The sequence below is a fragment of the Eublepharis macularius genome, chromosome 6 (assembly GCF_028583425.1).
Source record: "Eublepharis macularius isolate TG4126 chromosome 6, MPM_Emac_v1.0, whole genome shotgun sequence".
NCBI classification, from domain to species: Eukaryota; Metazoa; Chordata; class Lepidosauria; order Squamata; family Eublepharidae; genus Eublepharis; species Eublepharis macularius.
The window spans coordinates 114,812,150-114,825,091 of record NC_072795.1 but is presented as its reverse complement, the minus strand read 5'-3'; the positions used below and the strand labels follow the sequence as shown (position 1 = coordinate 114,825,091).

The following is a 12,942-nucleotide window of genomic DNA, read 5'->3' as shown; positions in this document are numbered from 1 at the left end:
AAAAAGCATCACCTACCTATTTCCATGCATTAAGATCACCACTATCTTTTGGAATTTCCATAAGATATAACTCAAAAATTGGAGCTGGTTTCTTTGGACCAGAGTAGAATAAGCGTGAGATGGGCTGAATTAGACTGAAAGTGTTTATATACTATTGTTATTATCATTAGAGGGAGGCTGGAAATCAAACTATAAACTATAATTACCATTAATCAAGTATATCCAATGGTTGGTCTCCCCCAATCTGTACTGTAGATGGACTTGTTAGATGTCACAAAATGTTTCATTTGTACCTGTTCAGGAATGAGATCACATACTCTTTTTCTTGAGGGGAGGGCAGCCGTGCAAAAATTTAAAAGGAAAGCTAACTTTAGGCTAAACAATGCTGTGGGGGATACTAACTCCTCCCCAGGAGGACCCAGTGAAGTCACACTGCTAGTCCTCAGAGAGTCAGTTTAGAAACAATTAACTTCCAGGCCTGTTCCTGGTAAATGGGTAATAGGTGTGAGGTATTGACAAGATACTGTAAAACCAAAGTTTCTTTAAACAGAAACAATTTATCAAGAAAAAAAGTATTTTAAACTTTCCACACTATTACATCTGTGTGACTGTCATTCCTCCAGTTGCCCACAACCTGGACAAAAACATTCCTTGGGCTTAACAAGTGAAAATGGGCAGGTGAAGGAGATGAAGTAATACCTCAGCTCCTGTATTTCCTGCCCCAAAATTCTAAAGTGGGCCTTTCTAATCCATTTTACCAATCATATACCAGTTCTTTCCCAACCAACAGCCTCTTTATGTTACAGTTTCAGCTGAAAGACCTTTGTCCCCCTCCTAAATAAACATGCCTAACTCTGCAACCTTAAGGACACTTTCCTGGTAGTAACACCCACTGAATAGACTGCTTAGGTTTGCTAAATATTTAACAACCATCTAAAATTGATGAAATCATTTTGGCATATACCCATAGAGTGCAGAAGTCCATATTTGCAAGCTTTAGGAGGGTGCTGGGAGGTGAGCTACAGCACAATCCTAAGCATCTATAATGAGAAGTTCCATTGGGTACAATGGGACTTGCTCCCTAGTAGGTTTGCCAATGACCTGGAGAAAAAATGTCCTGTCTTTTTAATAGTGGCTTAATTTATGGAAACAGGTGAAGTTTTGCATGGTGTGGAGATAAGTAACATCACCTGGTGAATAATACCATTAAACCTCTGTTAAAAGAACAGGACTCCCCCACCCCCAGGCTACCCTACTCCTGAGTAAGTGTACTTAGGATTTCAGCCTTGTCGCTATCCAGCAGCCCTTTTAAAAAAAACCTCCAACGTTAAAAACAATTACCCACTCTTTCCTGGTTTCCTTTGCTAAGTCTGGGAAGTCTCTGGAGCCCGAAGAGGAGTAATTTCTTTCCGCTACTGTCTCCACACCTGATATTGGGGTGGGACAATCCTTCAGTCCTCATGCTTGTCTTTTGGGGGTACCTAAGCAACACTATCAAAACAACTGCACCCTTTCCCTGGCCAGGATATGACACCCTCGCTTTTCTTCTTTCCCAAGATTGCTGTAGCAGCCAAGAAACAGAAAACACACACTGGTCTCTGGGGATTGTTACAGTAGGAAGGGGGCGGGGAGGTGACTTTCCTTGAAGTGAAACTCTTAGACCAAGGGGTCCCTGGCAAGCACTCATGTAACTGGCTGCACCCGCTCAGGTACCTCCTGAGAACATCTAGGCTGATCCACTGAGAGCCAAACAACAGAAGACACCAGACATGCGTTCTTCTCGTGTTGGGTCCCTCAGAGGTCCCTAGGTTGTATAAAAATCGAAAAGAGTCCAGTAGCACCTTTAAGACTAACCAACTTTACTGTCAAAAAGAGTCCAGTAGCACCTTTAAGACTAACCAATTTTATTGTAGCATAAGCTTTCGAGAATCAAGTTCTCTTCGTCAGATGGTGCTACTGGACTCTTTTTGATTTTGCTATCACAGACTAACACGGCTAACTCCTCTGCATCTATGTCCTCAACTAAGTAGACGTTGTCCCGAGCAGTGCCCATTTATGCCATTTTGAGCTTGCGAAAGATAGTATTAGCAATCCTAAGAACAGAAAAGAAAACAGCAGCACGCATGAGGCGTCACCTGGCGAGCATCCTCTGGATCACTTTTGTTTCCCCCCTCCATTATGAAGGGAGCGGAGAAATCGAAACTTAACTCCACTCCGCGTTTCTCATCTTCATCGGGTGGGCGCGGCTTGTCGGCCGCAGATGCAGCGTGCAATTGTTGCTAAGCAACGGATCTGCCTGATGGGTGGCAGCTGCTGTCTTGTTACCACCCAGCCAGCTGTTTTATAAACCAAGAGCCTCTCGGCACATAGGTGTAGCAAGAGCCGTTTTTGCAGGTGGGTGCGGCGGCGGCGGCGGAAGAGTAAGGACGAGGTAGCGGGTTAGTTGTTGATTCGCTGCATCTGCTGGGCTGGCTATGCTGGGAAGTAGTGGGGTGGCACTGATAGAACAGATATTGCCCAAAGAGAAGGCTAGTTTTAGGAGAAGGAAAAGCGAAATTGTATTTCCTGCGATGGCTTCTTTGGTTAAGGGGAGGGGGCTACCTACCTAGAAAACCGTCTTGATTGCCTTTCACTGGGGTCTAGGATGCAATCGCCAGTCCCCGCTGTTGTGACTGTTGCCTGAAATTAAGGGTGGAACAGAAACAGTCAAGACAAGAGTCCTTATTTGCTTGTGCCTTCCCCCCCCCTCCGTTTATTGCAAGCCTCTTTCAGTTATGCCCTTTTTCTTAAATAAGTGGCAAAATCCATGTCGCCTGGATTATATGAACCATTTTTGTATTGCACATCCGTGGTAGGAAGAGGTTTTCCTTTTGAACGTCTGTCCTAGCAACTGCTGACACCTATAAAGTCTACTTCTGTTGGGTTAAGAAGTCTTCTCAAATCAGAAAAAGGCTTGCATTTTAGCAACTTTGAAGACTCTTGAACAGGAATATGAACAGATGCTCTTGATTTTGCATGTATTTTCAATATTGAAAGTAGTGTTACTTCTGAGTAAGTATGTTCAGGCTTGATACATGAAATGCAGAGATTCCTGCTTGGGAAGTGTTTAGTGGGCTGATTTTATTTTAATTTTTGGTCTTCTCCCTGGTGTCTTCCACATGTTTATGATTCCTTTTTAGTTTCTTGTTGCTAGCCAGTTGGGCAGAGGTGTAATCTGGGCAATGAAAAGGGTGAGTGACTTTTTAAAATAGGTGGTAGGTGGATCACTCTAGTGCTATAACAACTCACCTTTTAGGTCCCTTAAATACCCAGCTGTTTAAAAAGGACCTGAAATGGCCCCTTGCTGGTTGGGGAGAGAAAATGGCGGCTGTGGAGGTGGGCGGGGTGGGGAGAGAAAATGGCACCACAGTTGGTGGCACTTCTTGAAGAGCAACAGTATCTTCCACATGGAAGGTAAATGCTGCAGTTTGGCTATGTACCCACAGGAAAAAAACTGTATCAAAAGTGTCTTGGGAAAGCACAGAGAAACCTTAAAAAGATAATGGATGGGCAACCAAGCCATGTGGGAGTTCAGGAATAAGTTACTGTAGTTGGGAGTCTAAACCAGAGCAAAAAGCCCATGTGAAAGTCACCAATGTGAGACTGCTGGTTTTATGTAAGTAAAATTCTGATCTCTATGCACTTTCCTGAAGTTTGTCATCGGAAAACTTTAAATCCTTCAGTTTTGCAATTTTGTTCCTCTGTGCTTTCTTGAAGGAAACGTGGTTTATTGTAGAGAATTCTGTTTTAGAAGCAATACAAAGGGTGGAACGTGGGAGTAATCCAGAAATGCAACTACTATAACTCCCTTAGGAGGTTTAAAAAACCACTCTATGAACAGTATATTTTTGTATATTTCAAGCCTAGAGTGCCAAGTGCTCTAAGTGTAACTATAATCAAAAATATACATCACATTAATCAGTACAATAAATACAAACAATAATTATTTGATGGTCAATAAATACAGAAGCTGAAGATAGAAAAACTCTGGGTCAACAATCAAAACTGTAGTCCATTCAATGCATAACAATCACTGGTTGTTGTGGGTTTTCTGGGCTGTATTGCCGTGGTCTTGGCATTGTAGTTCCTGACGTTTCGCCAGCAGCTGTGGCTGGCATCTTCAGAGGTGTAGCACCAAAAGACAGAGATCTCTCAGTGTCATAACAATCACTGTTCAATAAATTTAGGCAAGTGCCATAGGAGTCAAGTCCAAATCCATGAATCTTTTCCACTGGTCATCAAACGTAGTCCTTTCCTCTCAGAGAAATTCCGCTTCTCAGGAACGTTTAATGAATTCCATCTCCTGATGACCTTTCTGCCCGACAGACTGTTGGCCACATCTGTTTCCCACTATTTTGCTTTTTCAAGGGCAATTACTCAATCCTAGATTCAAAAATTACAACATCAGTACTCCTAGAAGTGATTACAAAGATATAGAACATCAAACGAGGTCTCTTTACTCCCAACAAACAGAATGCCTTGGAACACATTCCTTGGAACCCAGTCGGCTCGCTCTGACAGTAATTGCTTCCATAAAGGGGCAAGACACCAAACTCTTCTGTTATAGATCTTAAAGGGCCAATCCTACTTAGTGCCTACCACACATATTAAAGGGCCATCCTTACAAATACCATGATAAAGTCCCATTTGTGATTTAATCCCACAAGGCTCAATGTCCGCAGTTCAAAAATCCATTTAGCCTCTTGCTTTAATAGGAGTTTTTGTGTCAGTTTCCCTCCTCCGCATGTCACTATATCTGTGACTGTGTACCTAAAATCTTCCTCTGTATGGCTGTGAGTGTCCCAATGTTCTACCAACGGGGCTTCCTTTACCCCTCTCCTGATCTTAGATAAATGTTCCTGTACTCTTAACTCGAACTGGTCGAATAGTGCTTCCTACATACAAAGCAGGGCAAGGACATCGGATAATATAAATTACTCCTGCTGTGTTGCAAGTAGAATGTTTCAAAAGCACATGGCTTCTGTATTTATTGACCATCAAATAATTATTGTATTTATTGTACTGATTAATGCGATGTATATTTTTGATTATTGTTACACATAGAACACTTGGCACTTTAGGCTTGAAATATACAAAAATATACTGTTCATAGAGTGGTTTTGTTAACCCCCTAAGGGAGTTATAGTAGTTGCATTTGACAATTCTGTTTTGCCTTATAATGGCAGTATGTTCCTACTGATGGTGTATGCATTTCTTACTGCGGTACGTCTCTGGATTTGTAGTTAAGTTTAGTTTATACTGTTTTGTTTGTCTTATCCACAGTTTTGTTTGTCTTATCCACCCAAGATAAAGGAAGGAGATAAACAGAGAATAAATTTATAATGGGTGAGTGTTTCAAATTTTCTCCAGTTTGCCCCCCTCCCCCGTTATGGCTTTTCTTCTCTTTTCTCCACAATCTAGATATGGTAAGGGACTAGTTCATTAATTACGTTTCTCGTTCCTCCCAACTACTTCCATGATAAAAAGGTCTTAAAATTAATTTAGGACAGTCCTTTGGGGGCTCGGTTATCTGTAACGTTTCTTCCACTGCAGTACAGCACCCAAATGTCCATATGGCAGACATCCAATAGGTAAAGCAGTTGCCATGACTCAAGCCCCTTCTTTTCATGGGATTTTCTAGAGGCTTGACTGCCCACTTCCAGCAGTAGCCTCTCCTAGTCCTATAATGTAGGAAAAATGGATGTCTAACCCTGTGTCCTAAAACCAGGTTTTCTACTCTCCCTCCCTGCTGTATAAACCTAGCAGATGAGGGACATCAGTGGAAGAAGCATGGATTTATGGTATGTAAAATCAAAAAGAGTCCAGTAGCACCTTTAAGACTAACCAACTTTACTGTAGCATAAGCTTTTGAGACTCACAGTTCTCTTCGTCAGATGCATCTGACGAAGAGAACTGTGATTCTCGAAAGCTTATGCTACAATAAAGTTGGTTAGTCTTAAAGGTGCTACTGGACTCTTTTTGATTTTGCTACTACAGACTAACACGGCTAACTCCTCTGGATCTATGGTGTGTAAAACAAATCCTATGAGAGAGGTCCCCAATGTTGTACCTTCCAACAGCTTTCCTGGCAGTTTTAGAAAGTGAGTGTAGCCTGATGGGGCTTTTGCCCAGCAAGGCTTCTAATGGACCACTGGAGATTTGATTGGCTATGCAAGTTTTAAAAACTGTTTATTTGGCAACAGCTGCCACTGCAGCATAAAGATCTTCTCTGCATGACTGAAGGTAAGCTGTGGCAGCTGTTGTGTGGCTGGCTTTGCCTCCTGCAGCAGCCATTTTGCAGCCATTTTGCCTCCTGCAGCAGCCCTCACCATACTATGTCAGAATTCTAAATGTGCCCACAGGCTCAAAAAGGTTGGGGGATCCCTTTTCTAGAGAAGCAAGGATTAAACTAGGAGTACTGTCATGGCAGCCGCTAACCTTGACTGATTGCTTACCAGTGTGTGTTAATACACTTTCTCTACTGTGGGTTTTGTTGGCTTTCCTCTGGAACTGCTCCCAAAATAAAAAGCAGTCATCTGTTTTATGAAAGCAGAGTTGACAACCTGACATTGTGTTGTTCTGTCCTCCCCATTGACCAGTTGGTCAAGAGTGGGGTGGTTTTCCCCCATTTTGATGTCAGCTGTAACACGGATTGCATTCCCTCCCTTGGCATTGTCTTTATATTAGTGGAATGTGTAGGGCAGGGAAACAAAAGCTGCCAATAGCTTCTTGTTTTGAGAGGTGTAGCATCTTGGCTTTGTCCAAAGCTGATCCTCAACTCCCCCCCCCCCCTTCAGTTAATTGTCCCTGGGGAGGGCGGGAGGCAACTTCATTTTCTTTATTGGCACAGGGTGAGAAGGGATTTAACTTTCCCTTTTTGTATTCATTTGCCAAATCAAAACTGATCCCCCCCCCCCGCTGCCCCTGAACGTTTATTTATGCTTGGCGGAGAGAACAGATGGACAAGAAAGAGTAGATAAAGGAATAGTTTCTCCTTGTTGCTTCCAGTGCTAATAACAGGGATTGGTAAAATTGCAAATGGCAAAGGATACTCATCTATCTGTGGGTCATAGCCCCAATTTGAACTGAGAGGGGCTCTCCGTGGATGCAATTCTTAAATGGTTGGGTATGTCTGCTTGAGTGGTCCAAAACTAAAGATGTGGGAAAGTGTACTTCACCCCTGAATCTGTTTTAATTCAGAAAGTATGTTTTAGCTGAGATCTGGTTAAGACTACGCTCACTAGCTTAAGCTTTCACTGCTTTCCCTCTGCTCATACTTTGAATGTCTCACAAAAATATCTTTCCGTAGCTGCAATTGCGATTGGTGGTGTTTCAGGGGCTGCCATTGGGGCTGCCGCTGGCATGGGTAAGTTGCAAGTTTATAATCTCTAAATAACATATTGATCTATTTGGTATTATTGACGACTGGGCTTCTGAACTGATAAAACTTCCTTTACCCTCCTCGATTTGAGTGGGGAAAGAAATAAAAGTTGAACCAGCCCTGCTCTTCTCCCCTATCCCAATTCCAGCCTGGACTTCAAAGGACAGTACTCTGTCCTTCAATTCTTCAACCATTTGAACAACCCATAAGCTATTTCCACCGTTTTCTTGAGCTTGAGGTTCTTGGTTTCTGTGTTGATTAAAAGAAATGAGGAATAAAAGGAGACACCAGATAACATTTGATAGAAGGAAGGGAACAAAAAGGAGCATATTGGGCTCAAGAAGAGACATGATGCTCTCCTTGACAGCAGGCTGCGCACGGCTAGCTTGTCAAAAGCTGGTCACCTCTTCTGAGTGAGGATTGCTTTTAGGTGAGCAGGCAGCTTGCGAAAAGTTTGCATTATGGTCTTTTAGAGCACAATTGATAAGCCAGATCTGCTAGTAAAAAATGGTGACCAACTAACTTTGGGACTGCTAAGCTCCCTTATAGAGAATTGTTCCACTGGGTAGGTGAAATTAGGTCCTGTTGATTAGTGGCACGTGGGGGTCTGACCATGTGTTCCTCTAGGATAGTCCTCTAGTCTGATTGGCAGCAGTTCTCCAGATCTCAGTCAGGGAATGGTTTCTCCAGTACCTGAAAGAAGCTGTTGAGAGTACTGAAGAAACTTTCCCTTAATACTTCCATTCTTTGCAACTATCAGCCAATTTCAGTTTTCCTTTCGTAGACAGGGTGCCCAAACATGTGGTTGCAATAAGCTGTAGGACTTCTGGTCATCGACCTGTTTTTACTTGGCTTGGGAATAGGAACTGCTTTGGTCACCTTGGCGAATGATCAAGTCAGGAGGTGCCATGCAAGCATATCCTTTCTGGTTCTTAATCTTTAGGATCTATATGATAGCCTCAGCCGTGGTATCATTCTGGACTGCCTAGCTAGAATTGAGTATGGGTGGCTCTGCCTTCTGTGTCCCTTCCTGGAGGATACATATCAGAAGGTGGTGCTAGAGGGCTGCTGTTCTGCTTTTAGGGTTCTGTTTGGTTAATAAGCACCTGGGACCTCTGCTAGGTAAAATAGACTGCAGGCTTATGCTTGGATGCCACCACCTGCAGCTCACCCAGGGTTGCTTCTGCATGGCAATGATTCTCCATGTAGTTTTTGTTGTCACTGCAAATACAAATGCAGAGACAAACAACAGGAATGGAGAATCCATGTGGCAGTTCCCCTTCTCCATTTTCCTTTCCTCAACTCCCTGCTGTTGCCACTTCCCCCTGCAACCAGAAGTGCCACCCCCCCGAATTAGTAATTGACATATTGCTATAGTGTTAAAATAATCAATCGACTCTGGAATCTCAACTTTCATTTTTTTTAAAAAAGGGCTCTAGCCCTTTTCATGGCAGGGGGTTCCCATTCTCCTTATATTGTCAAATCAAATAGGGCTCAGGGCTCTTTAAAACGGAAAGCTGGGAATCAAGAGGAACCATTAGAGTGTTGTAATGTCTGTATCAATGTGTTCATTCTATATTTTTAAAAAAGCTTTCTGATGGTTGTGGGGTAAATAGTAGGGGGCAAGGAAAACATCACTGGTATAGGTGGGAGCTGTGAAAATATTCGCTTAACCTTCAAAGGCCCTTTGTCAGTGATCTTTGCAAGAACATAGTATTAGACCAGCTTTGGGGAAGATCACAGCACAGTTTTGAGGAAAACATGAAAAATGGATAATTAAGGAACAACTTCATTAGGATATTCCAAAAAAACAACAACCCTGCTCTGGATTAGCATGCTCATTGTGGAAGCAGCCTAAGTCTGTTTCTCATTACTGCCTTGAGGAGGCAGTAGGAATCCTGAGCTGGTGTCTGAAACGGGTGATGTACTGGATAGGGACAAGCAAGATGAAGTCTGTGTTGAAAATACAATTGATCTGGAAGTAGGTGTTGTACCTTTGCTGAATGGGACTGCTCTTGACAATGCACGTTCTTGGTTCAGGGATCTGCTCAATCCATTGGGCCAAGTGGCAGTGGTGGCTGGGGGCACCTCCTGTTTCCTTCCTAGATGGAAGGAATTTGACTACAGGTGTTCGAGCCTTCCTGGCACCATACTAGACTTCTGAATAATGTTCTTTCTTTGAATGATGTTCAGAAGCTGTAACTGCTCTAGACCCTGGTACCAGATTGCTGAAAGCAACAAGCGGCCAAAAGCATTGGTTCATCAGCGGTGGTTTCAGGCTTAATTAACAGTCTGATCCTTACTCTGATCCCACATCATTAAGGGAACCACATTAAGGGCACCAAGTTTAATGGTAAACATTAAACTTACCAGGATGCTGAACTTATTTTCAGAGTTTTGACAGTGTGGGGTACATAGAGAAATAAGAATGGCCACAGGACTGCTAGCGAACAGTACCACACATCTAGAGGGGAAGGTCCACTTACAGCTACTGAGAGGCCCTTTACATATAAATCGTATTATAAAAGACCTTTTAAAAAGAATCTCTTGTGCTAATAATGGGTTTACAACTGCTTCTTGACAGCTGTCTATTCTGTAATATGTTTTTCTGTTTTACTTTATTTACTGTTTGTTGTAAGCTACCAGGAGATCCTATTAAATGCAATGTAGCTAATATTGTATTTCTTGTAATATAGCGGCCTTAGCAGCTGTTCCAGTAGTGGTAGGAGCTCTGGGTTTTACTGCAGCTGGAATTACATCTGGATCCATTGCTGCAAATTGGATGTCAGCTGCTGCCATTGCCAGTGGTGGAGGTGTGTCTGCTGGGAGCCTTGTTGCCATACTTCAGTCAATTGGTATGTCTCATTAATCACATTGATGGCAAAACGATTCTTCCTACTGGTGAGGCTGGCACCTGAGGACTTGCATTGCAGTAACATGTTCTCTGATTTCTCATCCCAGGTGCTGCAGGTTTGTCAGCAGCCACCTATGTTGCAGGGGCAGCTATAGGAGGAGCTGGAGGAGGAGCTGGAGGAGTCCTCCTGCGTGCCATTCTCCGTATTTGAAAGAGGAAACGGTAGTTTCCAGTGACAATGCTGGGCTTTCATTGTAGCGAAACAAACTCTACAGAAGGAACCACATCTACCCTGAAGAGATGCGTCCTACTTGTCTTCTCTGCCATAGATTTGGGGGGTGGGGGTGGAAATCCAATGATTTTTTTTTGAGGCTTCAGTTTCTCCGCCGGAAGTTTTTCACTTTAACTTTTTAAGGTCATATTGTATGGGAACTTCTCTTGCTATGATCTTAGTAGCTTTGTGCCAGGTTGGAAGAGCTTCTGTGTTGTTAGCTATAGTACTGCCTATTACACTGGTTACATGCAAATTTTATGGAAATAAATAAGGCAATCTGACTCTGGGCCTCTTCAGAGATAGATAGCTGAGAACTAATGTCCAGTAGAACAAATTAACCAAGAAAGGAGGAGGTCCAGTATAGTAAATGGAGTTGGGTTAATGGACCTGTTTCCTTATAAACAACTTGTTATTTAAATGACTGGAAACTCAGTAGTTGTGTTGGTAAATTGTAAAACTTTTTAATTAAGTGGGAACGAAGCTATCTTGGGACAAGTGTCTTTTCATAATTCTATACAATACTGTTTTAGACATGATTGTGCATGTGTTAGATTCATTGTTAGGGATATATATAATCATAAGGATTATCTTATTGACCCATAATATGTAACCGTATTAATCATATAGGATAATCAGCATTAATATAGTAAATAAAGAACTTTTTAAAATAAAGATAATTAACATGGCTAATAAATATTGAGTGAAACTGATACTGAAATAGATAATGAAAGGAGGAAAGACTTTAACTTTTATAATCCACAAATTGTATGGTTGTGTCCTGGAATCACAGGCACACAATAAACTTTACTTTCTTGGAGTACTCCCCGGTTGACCATTAGAGAAGTTGAAAACTTCTGCAAGCAACACTTTGCAAATATGAGTTGAAAGATACTATTGGAGAGGAGGATGAGAATTGTATCAGACCTAATTTTATTGAGACTCCAGCTGAAATGCTAGTAATTATTGGCAGTCAATTAGCAGTAGTACTGGTTTTATTTGTTAGTAGGATTACTAGTTTCAAGATAGGGCCTGAACTCCTAGAATTACAACTGATTTTCAGGCTAAGTATTGGGTTTTTTTGAAGAAAATGACTGCTTTGGAGGATGTGCTCTATGGCACTCCATAATCAAGGAGAAATGGAAGGGTGGTCATAAAAGGTAGGTGCTCTTGGATTTCAGCTTTTCCTGTGATAGACTGGGAGAAACGATTGGTACCTGTAAAGAAATTAAAGGCCAGAGACTGTGTTGGGTATTGAAGGACAACTTTCGGCTGGAATTCTACGATTTTTCCTCAACACTGAAAGAAACCTAAGAAAACATTTCGAGAGGTGTTTTTTAGATTGTGTGGAACATAACATGAGCATATGAATGTGGCTTATCTAGTTATGACCATAAAAGTGCCCACTGGCAAAGTAACTGTTTGACTCTGTAAAGCATTTTCCTCTCATTTCCTTGTTTACAAGTCCTTCCTCCAAAGAGTTCAGGGAAACATCTTCGGTTCTCCTTACTTCCATTTTATCTTTGCAACAACCGCCCCTGCTGAGTTATGTTAGAGTGACTGGTCCATGAGCTGTAGAGCTGGTTAGGATTTCAGTCCAGGTCTTGGTAATCCAGCACACTAAGTGCTCTGCACTGCTTCCTTTTCCCTTTCTGCATGTCCATTTCAGCCTTCTCTACTAATGCTTGAAGATAATGTGTACAACATTTTTTTTAATTAAAGGGCAAAAAAAAGACTAAAAAGTACAAAACAAGATTCCCGTACAAAATGGCATCCTACATATCTTGTGTTGATTCAGAAGATGATTTACTACTTACTGCCAAGGTTAGCACTCACAACAATGACAACATTTCTGTGTGTTGGTTGGCTGAGGTGTTCCGGAGGGGCACTTTAAAATAGTAGGGATTCAAGGTTCTCTACCGAGCCCCCCCCCATCACTTTCAGGTTTTGTTTTTTAAACAATATTGTGATGTTTCAAAAGGTTTACAAGATTATGCATGGGATAGAGAAGGTAGAGGAAAAAATATTTTTCTCCCCTTCTCACAATACAAGAACTCGTGGGCACTCAATAAAATTGCTGAGCAGTCAGGTTAGAATTGATAAAAAGAAGTACTTCTTCACCCAAAGAGTGATTAAAACATGGAATTTACTGCCACAGGAGGTGGTGGCAGCTTCAAGCATAGACAGCTTCAAGAGGGGATTGGATAAACATATGGAGCAGAGGTCCATCAGTGGCTATTAGCCACAAGGTATAGATGGAACTCTCTGTCTAGGGCAGTGATGCTCTGTATTTTTGGTGTTGGGGGGGCAATCAGTGAGGGCTTCTAGTGGCCCTTCCCCACTGGCAGACCTGAAGACACCTGGTTTTTGGCCACTGTGTGACAGTGTTGGACTGGA

At 42.2% G+C, this 12,942-nt stretch overlaps 1 protein-coding gene across 2 annotated transcripts; it reads left to right on the top strand.

The window, feature by feature from the left end:
* Window positions 1-2,298: 2,298 nt before the first annotated feature.
* Window positions 2,299-11,963, top strand: LOC129332510 (interferon alpha-inducible protein 27-like protein 2). Of its 2 annotated transcripts, none has more exons than XM_054983679.1 (5): window positions 2,299-2,394; window positions 5,323-5,385; window positions 7,349-7,405; window positions 10,117-10,275; window positions 10,382-11,963. In XM_054983679.1, exons 2-5 carry the CDS (start codon window positions 5,382-5,384, stop codon window positions 10,483-10,485), a joined length of 324 nt encoding a protein of 107 aa, XP_054839654.1. In that variant the 5' UTR covers window positions 2,299-2,394; window positions 5,323-5,381; the 3' UTR covers window positions 10,486-11,963. The 2 variants fall into 2 exon arrangements, with proteins under 2 accessions (XP_054839654.1, XP_054839653.1); XM_054983678.1 differs by having other exon boundaries at window positions 2,341-2,431.
* Window positions 11,964-12,942: the final 979 nt, after the last annotated feature.